Here is a 17,126-nt window from a genome sequence, read left to right as displayed (position 1 = left end):
TAATTATAGTAATATGCTATTTTCTTAACCAATTAGTATCTCACAGTAATTTACTCAGTAGTAACATAGTTACACAGCGGTTAGAAAAAACGAACGCCATAAGTACATTTCATTACAAGAGGAGGGAGCCGAAAATAGAAAATATTTTAAATAAAATAAATTTTGCGGAATCTGCATCTATCTGCTCCGTTCCTTCTTAATGGAAGCGCTCCCTGAAATGATAAACAGACGTCTGGTCGTTATTCAAAAATACTCTCATTCAATTTAAATGAGGGTAGATCCATTTTAGGCGCCCGGTAATTCTGTTATCAGAGTTGTTTCAGCTCAATCCCTTGTCTCATCTCTTCACGTTATTTACCAATTTGCAAAAAAACTTGTCACTAACTAATGCATTAGGCTGGTAAGTAGGTACTTGCTGAAATAACTTTATTGGATCGAAGGATCATAAATAGGTGAAGGCAAGCTGGTACTCTCTTTGCCCAAATTTAAAGGAACTTACAATAATCCACAATGCAAATGTAAGTACATTTTAATTAAATGTAGGTGTAAATTACGACAAACTCCTTCATTAATAATTACCTTGAATACCCGTGAGTTAACGTCTTTGGAACTACAAATAGAGAACATGCGCAAACTGACCCCCACTATTATGCGTCGCCTATGCTTAAGAAGTTTGGAATCTGTACAGACACAATACTTGCATGATACAAATCTTCAATGTCGCTGTAACATTGGCATAACGTAACTACTTCATCAGAGCCCGTCATAAAGTTATTGGAGGGGCCAATCTTCAATGTAGAGGGGCATTATCCTTCCTGACATTTTTCGGAAAAGGGCCCCCATAAGCATTATACCCGTAATGTCACCCTATTGTTACGCCACTTTGTGTAGATTACACCATCAATATATAAAATCACTAGCCGTTACCCACAACTCCGCCCGCGTATAATTCGGTTATCACTATCCCGCGGAAACTATGCACATTTCCAGGATAAAAACTATCCTAAGTATGTCCTTCCCCGGGCGGGACTTAAACCATCTGTAGGTAAACCGAATTTCATCGAAATCGGTTCAGGTTTAGTTAGACGTGATGAAGTAACAAACAAACAACAAATAAACAAACAAACAGACTTAAAACTTTCGCATTTATAATATTAGTGGGATAGTAGGATAGTGATGTACCTTATAGTACCTAGGTACATTAAATACCGTTATTTTAACAAATTCCCAGTGGGTAGGTAGGTAGAATTACATACCTAAGTATAAATGAATTTTGGCACATATGGCTTTTAAATTAAATGCCAAAATCCATAGGTACTTATATAAAAAAATGCACATAACGGAATTGGCAATCTCACCGACGTATAGTGGGCGTAACGCCGTAGGCGCGAGGGCTCTTACCGTGACTTGACTGATTCTTCTACGTTTTCTATGTACTTTTTTCTACTTACCATTGCGCCGTTTGTCTGTAGGTATAGTCAACCAATTTGATTCCTAGGCCACTATGGAACCCTGTCATAGTAAATAATATTATTTGACTACACCTAACTAAAATGTCAATACGACAGGGTTCTGTGATGGCCTAGGAATCAAATTGGTTGACTGTAAATAACAAAACATTGTTCTTCATTACAGAAAGATCGTTGACAAAGAGAAAGCTGAGAGAACCCCCGATGTGAAGCTTGTCGTAACAATTTATGAAAATGACTATAGAAATTTAGAACATGACCGTGATGTGATGTACCTGTTAATTGACAAATACCCTGCTCTGTTGCGTTTCGAGTTCACCAAAAGCGCGCTATATATGTCAGCAAGGAGAATTACTCCGTCAAGGAATAACAGGGTGAAATTACACATCAGGTGTTATAGACTTGCCTTCACGGGAATATTAATATGTCCACGAAGTTGGTCTGATTGGATAAGCCTAGGAAAACTACCCCCCACAGAATCAAGCTCATCGGATGGTAAAATGTACATTTTCAAAATTTATCTCAACACATGCGAGCTAAAAGATAAGACATTTGTTAATCTTCTCGATGATAAATCCTTTTATGACATCCACTTGGTCAGTGACGGGAGCGTGCCAGCCAACGTTGCGATGCACAGAGCGGTCTTGTGCGCTCATAGCAGCATGTTAAAATCAATGCTACTCGGCGAATGGAAAGATGACAAAGAGATTAAGATCAAGATTAAGGACGCCAGTCACCAAACCCTTTTGGATTTGAGGGAATACCTTTACTTGGGTATCCTGCCTGGAAAAGACCTAGTGTCGTTGATGGAGGTAGCCAAAAAGTACCGTTTCGAGAATCTGTTAGCCGACTGTGTTTTCGATATGGTTAGTGTGGTAGACTCTCAGAACTTGTTGGAGTATCGGCAATTTGCGATAGATAACAAGATACCGGAATTGCTTAATGCTCTGGATCATATTACAACGGATGAACTCGTCAGAACTGCTAACAGACTAGAAATGTTAAAACTTTCTCAAGTTAAGGGAAAGTCCTGTGTAAAAGATATGGAAACACTGAAGAAAGATTCACGTTCACAGAAATAAGATTCAGATTCACAGAGGAAAGACAACAGACAAGATTCATATCAGAGACAAGATTCACATTCACATAAAAAAGACACAAATACACAGAAGAGCAGAAAGTAAAGGGTGATTGCTGTCTAACAAATTGTGTTTAATTTTAGAAGATTCACATTCACAGAGACAAGAGTCGCAATCACAGAGAATATATTCATATCAGAGAAGATTAACATACACAAAGAAGAGACTCACATCAGAGACGAAGATTCATATCAGAGACAAGATTCGTATCCGACACAAGATTCACATACTTACACAAAGAAGAGACTCGCATCAGATACGAAAATTCATATCAGAGACAAGATTCGTATCCGACACCAGATTCACATACACAAAGAAGAGACTCGCATCAGAGACAAGATTCATATCAGAGACAAGATTCACACTCACAGAGACAACATTCACAATCACATAAAAAAGATACAAATACACAGAAGAGGAGAAAGTAAAGGGTGATTGTTGTTTAATTAGATAAGTTTTATTCTTTGTTTTTAAAGGACTGACTGGACCGTTAATTATTTATTTTAGTAAGCTTAGCTTAGTCCAGATCATTACAGAAATGATCTTTAATTTATTTTTTATTTCTTAAATGCATTTGTGTACAAAATACCCTATCTAGTCGCAGCTATGTGTGCATAGTTCAATATATAATACCTATAATAATAATTAATTTACAATATTTAATCAATGACATTCTTCAAAGCGTTATATTTCTTCCGTTTTATTTATTCAGCAAACGAAATACCTCTCTCATTTACTTTTCTGGGCACATCTTTTTACCCTTTAAGATTATACTACCTACTCTTCTTTTCAGAATTTGTAAAAAAGTAAAATTCATATTTGTAAATAAATTATTGTCATAAATTGAAAACTTTCTTTTATATTATGTTCTATTTTTCACTGAGACACTATGGCATCGCGGCAACGCAGTCACTTGGCGACACCAACGACTTCCGATTTGATTGTATAACCATTTACCAGATGAGACACAATAGGTAAAATGGTTCTCATTGCCATGGTATCCCAATGAAACTGCCCTGAATGCCACCTACCCTCATTAAAGAAAAAAAAACGGTAATTTAAAATTAATAGTCGCCCACCTCGTTTTTTTCATATTGGTGTAAAAAAGGCATGGTGGCCTAGTGGTTTGACCTGTGGCCTCTCAAACAGAGGATCGTGGGTTCAAACCCCGGTTCGCACCTCGTGAGTTTTTCGAAATTCATGTGCGAAATTACATTTGACCACGAGCTTTGCGGTCAAGGAAAACATCGTGAGGAAACCTGGACAAACCTGCGAAGTAATTCAATGGTGTGTGTGAAGTTCCCAATCCCCGCTGGGGCCGCGTGGGAACTACGGCCCAAGCCCTCTCATTATGAGAGGAGGCCTGTGTCCAGCAGTGGGACGTGTATAGGCTAGGATGGGATGATGATTGGGATAAACTAATCTAAAATTGTGTTTTCGGATTTCGTACAAGTCAGGGGTTTCCAATCTTTTTTAGTAAACTGAATCACGTACAGGGTGGAACCTTTGTGCTACTAATGTCATGTCGACATCCCCTACATTTTCCAAAGAAATCATAGCGAAATTGTTTATGAAAAGGTACATGTACGTGATTCAGTTTCTTCGACTATACACGTTATTACGCGACACCCCCTTGCACTTGTTTTCGTTTGTTTTATCGTTACAGATACGCATGTCAGTGACCTCAGTACCGATTATTAAAATCACCACTGGGAAATTACCATTCAAAAGTGGTAAATATTTTTGTATTGATACGATACTACACCTGAAATTAAATTTTCGATTATATGAAAAGAGCACAATTTTTCACCATTGCTTTTCAAATCATATGATTTTAAACATCAGTTCCCAGAGCGTACCATTTCTCAATGCGTCTCGCTTGTGACAGCACAGTTTGAGAACTCTTGGTAGTGGTAGCTATCCTTTTTTATCACGAATACAAAGCAACGAAGTAACATAACTTCTAAACGGATCAAATAAATAATATGTACAGTGGTGTGAAATTTTGTATTTCCAATTATTTCAATACAAATAGTATAATCTTAAACAAACACCAAATAAACTTCCTGATAAAAAAAAAATATAAACGGTTTCTTCGTAAAGTACTTGAATGTGCCAAAACGCAAAGAGATCACGTTCAAAAATTTTAAAGTATTACCTACGTACTACAAATACGTAACATCATATTAAAATTAGTTATCAACTTTCCTCGTAACAACATATTTAAAAGGCACGAAATTATTCTACATTATGTGTAATCAATAATCATGAACTAGCTTTATTATTAATACTTTTAGAGACTGAATAAACGCCTGGCTGGACCTACCTACAGTCAGTGATAGATATACCTAGTGCCATCCACGAAGACGCGTGATTTTGTCAAAATTAGACATTAATGACATTGTAATAAGAACCACGGCACGCGTCATCGTGAATGACTCTATCTATCTCGGTCTCGTATATATACGAGAATAGGTAGATAGAGATAGATGATACTTAAAACTCAAATGCATAATTTTGCACTTTGAAACACGGAAAATAAATTATGAACAGCTGTGGTTCCAAAACAAAATAAAAAAGCGTGAAACCATTCATTTTGAAAAGGTTCCAAATATTCCAGCTACCCATTTTTCATTCTCCGATACCGTGCGTGCTTTTAGTTTAGTTTATGACCCTGGAAAATAGAGTTCTATTTAACAACAATGAAATTTTTGAAGTTTACGCATTTCTAACTTTGCCTTCGACCAAACCTATACTGAAATACAAATCAACTATCGAATATTTCGATGCAATTTCATATTCTTTATATTTCTACAAAATCACATTTACAGATGTCAATGCTTAAGGTAAACGTATGAGGACTCGTCACTATCCAAAAAGTTGAAATTTTTCTTTTTGTGTCATTAACAATAGAGGTGACAGCAGTGTGTCATCTATAGTGTGTCGTGCACTCGAACGTTTACCTTATTGGACTGGTGCTTTGCAGATAACTCTTAAAATTGTCAGTTTGAGATTCGGCTTCTAATGTAGTTTGAGTCATGCTCCAAGTTCAAATGTCTTTTAGTCAATTTCAGGCGTTTTCTTCCACGAAAAACATGATTAAAACAATATAAATACATTTCAATAAAAACAAATAACAACTGGATATAACATTCATTACTTAATCAACAAGTATTAAAACAATATCTATTAAAAAACAAAAAAATAAATTTAAAACTTAATACAATATAATGTCACGCATTATTGAAGTGGCATTAAAACAACCTCTTTTTATTTCTAATAAGCGTTTGGGGGTCGCTTAGCAGTGGGAAATAGGAGGCTTAAATAATTATAATAATACGCAAAATACATTATTACATTTAAGCGATAACGCTATTGTTTAACTGCAGACGTTGCAGCTTTAAATTTCACCCAGATTTTACTATAGATGGCGCTGCTAGTGTATAAACGAAGCTAACAATAAAAACAAAACGCGGGCGCGATTTTCTTTATAACTATCACATTTTAGACGAAACACGCTTGATTATAAGGCAATTGGAGTGTTTTTAATCAAGTTAATAAAAAAACTACTTAGTTTGATTCCTCGCAACTGATTTAAAAAGTCAGTCAATGATTGTTTTCTGGCAATATCGCTAGATGGCATCAGTAACGCGAGTTCTGTTTGCCATTTGTATTACCGTTGGAATTGGTGTGTACCTAAATGATTCACCTGATGATACTAACGGCATCTAACGATATTTTTTGTCGGAAACCTTTCATTGAGTAAGCTAATAAGTGGCGTCTTAGAATAGTATTATCATACAAAATCTATAAAGGAATGGCATTTGGAAAACTAAAAAAATATATATATTTAAATTTCTCTTACACGTATTTCTACTCCTTCTTGTCGTACAAAAAGCTTGATTTACACTATTACAGCAACATCCTAACATGTGGATGGCAACAATAAAAATTATAACTGGCAAGTAAGTACTTAACTTGTTATTATACGATACAGGCATTTAATAAGTGTTGAGAAAAAAATTGTGAAAGGCTTTAGTATAATTTACAAGTAAATTATAATATATAGGTCCATACACACACTCTTTGCAGCGCTTATACCCTCAATGTTAATTCGCAAGATGCGGACTGAAGGTCCGACATCTCTAGTCGAAATGCTCGGTGAGCTGTTCGCTTGTGGGTTCTGAAAGGAGCCATTCGCATTCGTAAACATATCTATCGCCATCTAAAGCCTATTTTAAATGTATGCTATACGATTAAATAAATAAACTAGTAAATTATCCTAAAGCCTTTAAGTAAAACATCGCTCAGTTAGCGCGTCGTAGAGATACAGACTTAACTAAAGTAGAGTAGATGATATAATTTTTTTTTTTTAGCATTAGAAAGAAGGTAAGCAATCTGACGGGTCTTTTTATTGAAAAACACTTTTGAAAAATAAGTGACAGTAAATATGTAACAATTAGCAAGAACATAGGATCATTTACATGATTTTGGTATCATAAGTAATATACTCAATGGCACAAAATTTGGCCCACTACATACAAAATTATACATATTATTGCATACATTTGAGGACCAAATTTTTTGCCACTAAGTATATTTACCGTTTTTTTTAAACTTTTTTGATATAAAACTCGTCAAGATTGTTTACCCCTTTTCTAATGCTAAAAAAAAACAAAGTATAGGTACATGAACTACATAGAATAATCTGTCTATTTAAGACGCGACAAATAAACGTCGTCATAACTTATCTGTGCCTTTACAATGGTGTCTACAGTAGATTGACTTATAGGCAGGTTTCAGATTTTATAAAGTTACGTACTTTTTTCGTACCTAAAATAATAAAAAGGAGAGATATGACTTTTAATCACAAGAATTTTTCGCCAACTATAAACAAGGCGTGAACACGCTCGCTTAAATTTAATGTACTTCAAAATGTACTCTTTTTCTATAAAAAAACTCTAATACTATAACATTAACAGTATCTAAGCTTCAATTAGCATCTTTGGGTGATTTGAATCGCCTAACAATAACTAAACTAGCTTGTGCATTTCGCGACGTTAGATCGTACATGTAAAGTCAGCAGGGCTACTACGAAACTCGAAACTCGAAGTTCGTATCGTACCGTCCCTCTCGCTCTCGTATTAAATAGCATAAGTGTCAGAGGGACCGCACGACACGAACTTCGCACGAGTTTCGTAGTAGCCCTGCAGAGACGCGTCAGAATTGTAGCGATAATTTGGCTTTGGCTAAGGCTGCGTTTCTACCAGACATGTGCGAGGATGCGTCGGGAGAAATGTTTTTCGTGAACCAATAAAACGCTTCATCTGTGTTGTTTCCACTAGTGCTGCGCTGCACGAGAATCAGGTTATTGAAGCGTTTCTATTTGTTCACGAAAACACATTTCTCCCAACGCATGCAAATCTCTGGTGAAAACGATTTCTTGACACTAACAACCCATGACGTTTCCGATATTACAATTTTACGCAGATTTAGGCACGCCGTAGGTATTAACAATAAATAGGGCGATCGAGAGATAATCGTAATGATATGACTTGGTGTTTTGAGTGGACCGTTGCGTTGCAAATGTTAATTACTACATGGCATAAATGTTGTGAATTGGGTATGTTATCGGAAAAGTTCTAATTTATCTAGCGATATTTCGCCTGTCAAAAAGCCCTCATAGCCAGTTTCTACTTAGTCTAATGCAATAGTAAGTTAATTCTTAAAACTGGTCAGTCAACTTCCTTAAGTACCTACTGCTGCTTAAAAAACGGTGACGGTACGGAATCGCAGTGACGCATCGTATGCGCACCCTTTTTTTTGCATGCTTTCCACACCGCTGCTTAAAATACGCAAACGGTGCGGAATCGCAGTGACGTGTCGTAAACGTCACGAATTTTGTTCGGTAAAGTACCGTCACTGCGATTCCGTATTTTAAGCAGCGGTGTAGACTTGTGGAGAGCATGCGATAAAAACAGTGCGTATACGATGCGTCACTGCGATTCCGTGCCGTCACCGTTTTTTAAGCAGCGGTGTGGCCGCTCCTTTAATCTTCGCTTCAGATAGCACATAAGTAGGTAACGAATTTAACTGACCCAAAAGCAAGTCCTAGTCCGCACGGTCGGTAAAATAATGCAAAAAAAACACTAGCGTCGTATTCTATGGGAATGATTTTGACTTCTGGCGTAAGAGTGTAAAAGGCACTAACTAAGTAATAAATAAAATTCCTTATCTACAGAGTTGACTACCTAGTATCCATAATGTTAACGTTAAAAAATAACGCAAGCAAGATTTCTAAAGTTATCCTAGTTTTAATTATTTTGTGAAGTAGTTAAATTGTTCGTTTAAGTATGGGTGGAGGGTCAAATAAATCTTGGCAAAGGCTGGCACTTCGAAATTTTGTATTAATAGACAAGCAAGTGGTCGTTAATTAGGCTGCGTTTCCACTAGAGATGTGGGAGGTTGCAACACATTTAACTTAACTAGACGTCTAATCACTTTTTTCACCAAAATTCACTTGATGTCAATATTTAATTTTCATTTGAAAAATCTTGAATGAAACTCGTGTATAATCTGTAGTAGCATAGACTAGCATAGAGATTGTGGAAAACTTGACATTTTAAAAATTGATTAATATTCGATTGAATAAGCGATTATTATTTATTTACTTTAAAATTTAAAAATAGTTACTGCTTTTATAATTGAATAAACAGTCTTTGGAATGAAATCAAGTATTGTATGTAAATAATAAAATAGACAAAAATACTTTGATCTACTGAACAGATTAATTAATTAATTATTTTGCAATAGATTCTAGGTTTTCACATCATTAAATGTCTGTGGTCGGGTTAGTGGCGTCTTTGTTTACCCTTTCTATAAATTGGATTGACATAAGCCATAAATTAAGTGTTTCTATTAGTTTATGAAAAATACTTTCCTAGCAAAACATCCTCGCACATCTCTGGTGGAAACGCACACCAACGAACGACCACTTGCTCGAAGTGCCAATAACCTTTTGCGAAGATTTATTTGAACCCAGAGTAGAGTAAATTACTCCACCATCGGCATTTTAATTTCAATAAACGACATCTAGTTTGGTTCGTTGCCCACAATAGGGCGATTTACCCTACTCATATTAGTTATTTTATTTTATTATTTATTCGTTTATTTATGTACAACCGAGTATGAGAAGGCACTGCCGACCAACGATTACAATGTAAACTTTACATGCACCTACGTGATAAAAGTAGCTATTGTACTCTCAGATGTACTTAGTCAGTAAACATTGAGCATTGGGAATAGTTATAGGTACAGTATATATTTGCATGGTATTGATAAAATGTAAGTGCTTCTTCCAATTAGATACTAGTATGCGGTGTTTGAATTTAGAATCTTCGTTTAAATGTTCATTAAGTTTGTATTTGCTGATTATTTCACTCGCTGCCAGTGTCGTATGTTGCCAGTATGTAAAAAAATATGTAACTTGTATCCTTTTTTATGTATTAATCTTGGATATCCATATAAATTAAAATAAAATTGATAATCTCATTCTTACATCTATATTTTTTTTTCGAGTATTTCCTTTTCGCAACGTAACGTTTGGCAACCTGTTTCATTTCGCAAACTCTAAAACTGTAAACATTTCAGGATTTATTTCAGGGCCATCGTGTAGAACCTTTGGGTTAGGTTAGGTTAGTTTTATAAAAATCCTGAAATATTTACAGTTTCAGAAATACTAAACAGTTGGGAAATGAAAAGTTGCGAAATGAAACAGGTTGCCAAACTTTATTCGCCGAAACATTAGTAAACCATTTTTTTTATTTGACAAATGTGTCAGTGTTTTTTGTTTACAAAAAAAACATATAGACGTATAAGGAACCTCCTTTTTTGAAGACCGTTAAAATGAATTAAACAGAACTTACACAACAAGCAACTCTAGAATGTACATTTAAATGTACAAGTACAATACAAACTTCTGACGAAACAATATTCGTGGTTTCCGGTTATTCCCGATGCTCAATATTTATTGACTGTATACCTATCTATGTATTCTTACGTGCTGTGCTAGCAAACGTTTAAGTTTTCCATCCTGCCCAAATACCAACTAATGTATATACTATTATGTAGCAGGACCAGAAACATGTATATTACGATGGTCGCATGAGGCACAAAAACCATCAATTAAAGCCTCTAGTTGATCAATTTTTGGCATTTTAAGTAATGCACCGATTTTTTATGTACAGTCGAGGTCATAAATATGTATACAGACAGCCGTTGCGTCAAATAAACAGGATGATTCGAGAGACGTGAGCAGGGCCAACCCAACTGGATTGAGCTAGTTGGCTACTATAGTACAAGTATAAGTGAGATTAACGTTTTTTTTTAATGTTGCAAATCAAAAAGTAATAAATTGTTTACTAAGTGTGTGGTCACTGCAATTAAAAGTGTGGGGTTTTACTTAAATAATGATTGTGAACGATCCATTTTCAATGAGGGGGCGAAATATCGCTAGATGGCGTTAGTTAGTGAGGTCTGTTTGACGTTTGCTTGCGATTGGTTCGTTTAGTTCAGGGTTTCTCAAACTTATGACTCCCCGTACCCCCGTTAAAGTTTCTAGACGACAGCGAACCCCTCCCCCCCCCCCCTAAAGAAAGTAAAAAAACTGGCTGTTGGAGAAACTAAGTTTATTTTTATTTCAATCATCATGATAATATAATGTATATTATTTATTTTAATAAAAGGTAACAAATATAGGTAAGAATCGTCTTGCCAACGAAAATACAAACTGAAACAAACAACAACAAATAACAAACACATAAGTAACAAATTTGGAGTTGAAATAAAAAATACAAAAAGACTCCAAAAACCAATCTTAATCATCTTGCCAGTCTTGCAGCCACCATCACGTAAACCTTGTCGCGAACCCCCTACCGTCGAATAGCAAACCCCTAGGGGTTCGCGTACCCCACTTTGAGAAACCCTGGTTTAGTTATTTAACCAATCTAACGCCATCTAGCGATATTTCGCTTCTGTGAAAACCCTCATTACAGAGGGTGTAGGGTTCGTCCTGGTCACGTCCCGTATGTATTTGTATACACCGACTTTATAATTAGTAAAGGTGTATATTTTGCCGTGTTTATGCTTAATGTACATATTTATGCTCTTAATTGTACAACACATGAACATTCCGTAATTTTATACTAGAAAGCTATAGTTTAGAGGCGGGATTTAGAGATAAAAAGGGTTAGTAGTATGTAGAAGAAATGGTAGAAACTTATCCTTAGAAATCACATTATCATAATAATTTTGTTCTAGGGTTGTACCACAGTAAAAACTCAATAGGTTATTGACAAAAATGTGTCAAATTTCTAGTCCTCTTCTATTCCTATCAATAAAACCAAGTACGAATTTATGTAGTGACAATAAATGTATGTAGGCAGTGGGACGTATATAGGCTGGGATGATGATGATGATGATTTGTAAATATGCATATCAGACTAACTTCTAATAAGTTAAAACAGTTGTGGTGCCTGAGGTATTCTGTATATTGACTAAACCCTTGCATAAACTATGTGCGCCCGCTATGCGCAAATTACGCGAACTATGCGAGCACGGGCTTAAGGCTATTGATTACTTACCGAGTTTAAACTGTGGTTCTACCCTTAATTACAAGATACCGTGCTGAGGCCGTGAAACATATTGTTTCTTGTACAAAAATGACAGCAAAAATACGCACCATACGAGGAAAAATGACGTAAGTCATAATAACTTACGCCTTTCTTCCACGAACAGGTATTTTGATTCTCAAAGTAAAAACAACTGTTATTGAAGAAACAAAACGAAACTCAACTACATGGTCCCATGCAATAGTTTGTTAAAATGAGGCTTAAACATTAAAAACCACATTCCAATTCAAAGAAAAAAAAAACTATCCGAATATTTTTTTAAGCAGCTATACTTACCGAAAGTAATTTGTAATTGAGACATGAATTTTAAAACCTAAGAAACCTTCGAAAACTAAACTATTTGTGACGCGGCGATTGTTAAATTATTAGAGAATACTGAAAACAGCAATACTTAAGTTTAAGTTTGTACCTATTTAGAAAAAGGCGTTCAACTCTCCAAAGCATACTTCATATAATATTTATGCACGAATTTAATACTAATTAAGTTTTACGCGAAACACCTTTAAAAAGGCAAGGCAATAGTGCAAATTCCTATGTATAATTTTAGGATATTTTTTGGTTAATTTTATAATACTAATGATAATTAACTAGTGTACGTTCGTCGACGACGGTGAAACACCATTTTCATAATATGATAATTAAAATAATACTTATAATACTAGTTAAAAAAAACATCCCAACAAAACTGCCCTCACAAGATCAAAAGTGAAATGCACATCGGCTCCAAAATAAACACATAAGTGTACACTTGTCGTAACTTCCAAGTTCCATTTCTATATCGCTTTAGGCACTTGTCTCACCGCCAGCGAGGAAACGATTGGCTATCGACTATTTTCTCGCTCAAGAAACGAACAAAAGATATAAGATCCTGTGTGAGTAAAAGAGACACATATATTAATAGTTGATCGCTGGCAGTTCACACTGTCGGCGAGAACTCGCTCTTACATCTTTTGTCGCAGCGACAAGAGCTATAAAACTCGCTGAGCTATAGATACTCGCTCAGCGATGTCAGCTTGGCGACCGCCCCGCACGAGCGAGTCGAGTGGAGCGAGTAATCGCCCGTCGCACGCGAACACTCGCTTACAGCCGAGCGACAAAACTACACTCGCTTCTCGCTGCTCGCCCACTCGTTTCTAGTTACTCGCTCTACTCGCTTCTCTCTCATCGTCGGCGGTGGGACAAGTGCCTTATGATCTTATGGCGGCAGAAAATGCCAAGTTATAAGATAAGCCGTAACCGACATTATCACCAAATACATAAGGGCCCTTCCACACGACGTTTTTTTTACGCTCGTTTGTATCGATACAAACGCAAATCAAACCTTCAGCAAACACAAGGACGCCGGCACGTTTTAGCCTAACACACGATCCTTGCGTTTGTATCGCGTCTTTCCCCCGCCCCCACCCGCCGCTCCCCCCTCGCTGAGGTGCGGTGCGTTTGTATCGATACAAACGCGCGCTTACAGCACGTTTCATTTGCGCCAAAAGAGTAAAATCTGCCAAAACGCGATAAAAACGCACGTCCTCACCGCGTAAAAAAAAGTCATATCGAAGGTCCCTAAGACGTAGACGAAATCTACCGTCGCCGACAATCACGCCCGCATATCCAACTGGACATAATAAACAGCCCTTTCCATTATAATTATATTATTAATTAAATAACTGGCATCACCATTTAGTAATCAAATAGTAATACGAAAAGCCACTGGTCATATTTTAGTAGATATCATTAAGAAATCCCGAGTTACGATTTTAAACTGGGTAACTATAGTCAACGGCAGAAGTTAACTATCTACTTTTGTAATATGTCGCTCTACTATATGGGAGAAGTGAGTTGAGGGTATTCGGAAGCAACACTTCTCAACACGCAAACATAGTATCGTAACATCGCTGACGTCACGTAAAAAATTTAGGAAACTCCGAGGGAATCTAGTTAATCGATTCAAGTGTGATGCGAGACCCTACATTTAGGGTATACTTTAGATCGATAATGCAAGATCATCAGAGATGTCGGCATGGTTGTTGGACTCACGCACACAACATGTTACCGATAGCAAATTCAATAAGTCGGCAAAATTCATCAAAAAGTTTCTAGACAAAAATATGTGTTGATACGATAAATTACAAAAGCGACCAGCTACTTTTGACGCTGACTATACAAAGTCAAAAAAACTAGAAATTTTTGATCGTTCTTAAAAAAGAACTAATTTAGCCATATTACTTATCCACATTTAGCCAAGATACAAATAATGAGGTAAGTTCTTTTCACACTAGCTCATACGTATTTTAGTTGTACAGTCAACAGCAAAATGATCAACACCCTCTTATTACTTTGGCAGTAGAGTCGTGTGTAGATCATTTTCAGCGCCGTAACTGCTCATCCACTTCTGCCGCTGACTGTACGCGCTAGCGATCTATGAACTGAAATAATATTCCGTTTCTTTGTTTAATTCCGAGATACCACAGGCTGTACGACAATGCGCCACAATTCTACCAAATTGCCCTCGTCGGAATTTCTAGAAACAAATTCCGTGTCGCGAAGGTTTACACAGGGAGTCGTGTTATGATTATGAATGACATAGTAAGTTCACAAATTTGACACAGCACCGATATAAAGAAAATGTAAATGATCCATTGAAATTCATAAAGAAAAATGATTATTATGGGCTTTTACAAACAACTATACTTAAACCTCTTTAATTATATTTCCTCGCTTCATTCTTCGTTAATTATATCTTCGAATGAAGCGAGTCATATAATAATGATAGAACTTCACTTGTGAAGCTCGTTTAATCACTTATTATATTTCCTCGCTTCATTCGAAGATATAATTAATTACCAGGTAGTCCCTTAATCCTAAGGGACTACCTGGTAATTAATTATATCTTCGAATGAAGCGAGTCATATAATAATGATAGAACTTCACTTGTGAAGCTCGTTTAATCACTTATTATTTTTGATACAATGAAGATTATGCTTCATTTTATATTTTAATAGTTTTGAGTGTATTTTAAATCGCCAGACAGATATGCTCTTGTCTTTCGCTTCGATTAATGTGACGTTTCCGAATGTTGATAAAAAAAACGATCTTACAAACTAAAGAAAACATAATAAAACAAATTACTATAAAAAAAAGTTCAAAATAACTACAAAATAAACTAATAAATAATCTAATTTCCAAATATGATATTGATTTATAAATGGAATATATCGATTTAAAAAAATCGGCTATAAGGTCGATTGATCAATAATAATTAATAGTTGCTAGATTTGACAAATTTTGCCGTCTCAAGGCAAAAGGCGGTATCTTAAAAAAAACACTTTTGAGTTATTTGTACCATGTGATGCAGAATGTCTTAAGCGACACAATGGTACAAATAACTCAAATTGTGTTTTTTTTTTCGAGATACCACCTTTTGCCTTAAGAAGGCAGAAATATGATTTAGCCTCATTACTACAAACATTAATAGACAAGTGCCAAATATGCGAACTACGCAGGTGTTAACGAAACATAGCTTTTGTCAATCATATAATTATGTAGAATAGATTGCGTCGAATCGGTGACGTGTATCGACCAATGGCATTGGTTGAAACTCACATTTCGCCCCGCCCTTTTGCAATGATTGTCGCCTTATCACATGACGTATTTTTCAGGCGCAAACGCGGGTCCGTGAACGCGCGTTCAAATTGTGGAAAATGCTCAAAAAGCGACAAAAACGACTGAATCTCGTTAACTGCGCGTAAACAATACGCCTTTGCATAGACCTTAACGTATAATTAAACAAATAATTGCGTAGTTTGATTAAGTAAGAAAGCGTGTCAATGTAAGGGCCAAAAATATTGGAACGAGAACTGTTTTCGGCTGAACAGCGCCGTAGTGTCGATTTTTTTGATCATGTACATCTCGATTCACAAGAGTTGGCACGAATCGATTGAACGAAAGTAATGTCAGACTTTTTTGTAGGAAAATGACTAATGCATGTACTCACACAGATACTTTCATTTAAACATTCAGTCCGTTCGTCCCAGCTCTTATAAATTGACCTGGGTAGTTGTAGGAGCGTTTCAACCGCTATCAGTCCTCTATATCTTTCAGAAATGAGAGACCGTAAGCAAGAAATTTTAATGAACTGTAATTTATACTACCTGACGCATTTCTTCAGTATAAGCAACAGGAAACTGACAGCGGTTAAAACGCTCATACTACAACCCACTTGTAGTAACAAGACCATTTTTTTTTCTTTCCCTCAGGCTGGTCAACGTTGTAGCGTGGGCACCTCCCGTGCTACGTTAAGGCTGTGTTCCCGTGTGCTAAGGCTAGGGCTAGTGTACCAGCGGGCGGGCGGACCGCGCCGGCGCGGCGCCGCGTCACGCGCGCCGCCGCGGGGAGCGCCCCAGCAAGCCCTATGTGTCTCTGCGAACAAACATACAGGATAATTAATAAAATGTAGGTATTTGGTTGGCTTTCAGAGTTTTTGGATATTATACGAGTACAGTGCGGTGAAGCGACAATCCTATATTTCCACGGGATAGGGATAAAATATCGAAATAACAACCACTGGGCTTAGTCATGAAATCTGGTATGTAGGTAGCTGGACGTCTGGAATAACACATAGGCTACTTTTTATTCCGATTTTCCCAGGGGATAGGGATAAAATCTAGAAATTTCAACCGCTTAACACAACCTCAATGAAAACCACAACACAATTTTGGGGATTCCCAGGGGAATTTTGTAAAATCCCGGAATTTCAATTGTAACTACCAGATCGAATTGTTTAGGCATGCAAAGCCGCGGGTAAACTCAAGTTTAAAAATAAAGAAGACCAAATA

The 17,126-nt window shown here is 36.4% G+C and overlaps 2 protein-coding genes across 5 annotated transcripts in view; one reads left to right on the top strand and one right to left on the bottom strand.

Moving 5' to 3' along the window:
- Window positions 1-275: 275 nt before the first annotated feature.
- Window positions 276-3,458, top strand: LOC141430773 (kelch repeat and BTB domain-containing protein 4-like). Its single transcript, XM_074091628.1, has 2 exons — window positions 276-518; window positions 1,636-3,458. Exons 1-2 carry the CDS (start codon window positions 511-513, stop codon window positions 2,549-2,551), a joined length of 924 nt encoding a protein of 307 aa, XP_073947729.1. The 5' UTR covers window positions 276-510; the 3' UTR covers window positions 2,552-3,458.
- A 1,138-nt stretch (window positions 3,459-4,596) lies between these two features.
- The window catches only part of LOC141430994 (ceramide synthase 5-like), a 46,839-nt gene continuing 34,309 nt past the window's right edge, over window positions 4,597-17,126 (bottom strand). For all 4 annotated transcript variants that reach the window (XM_074091912.1, XM_074091914.1, XM_074091913.1 and 1 more), the window contains one exon: window positions 4,597-16,710. In XM_074091912.1, the coding sequence (XP_073948013.1) occupies window positions 16,701-16,710 (10 nt within the window). In that variant the 3' untranslated portion in view covers window positions 4,597-16,700. The remainder of the gene's footprint in view (window positions 16,711-17,126) is intronic.

Source organism: Choristoneura fumiferana, chromosome 9 (assembly GCF_025370935.1).
Source record: "Choristoneura fumiferana chromosome 9, NRCan_CFum_1, whole genome shotgun sequence".
NCBI classification, from domain to species: Eukaryota; Metazoa; Arthropoda; class Insecta; order Lepidoptera; family Tortricidae; genus Choristoneura; species Choristoneura fumiferana.
This window is presented reverse-complemented; position numbering and strand designations above follow the sequence as displayed.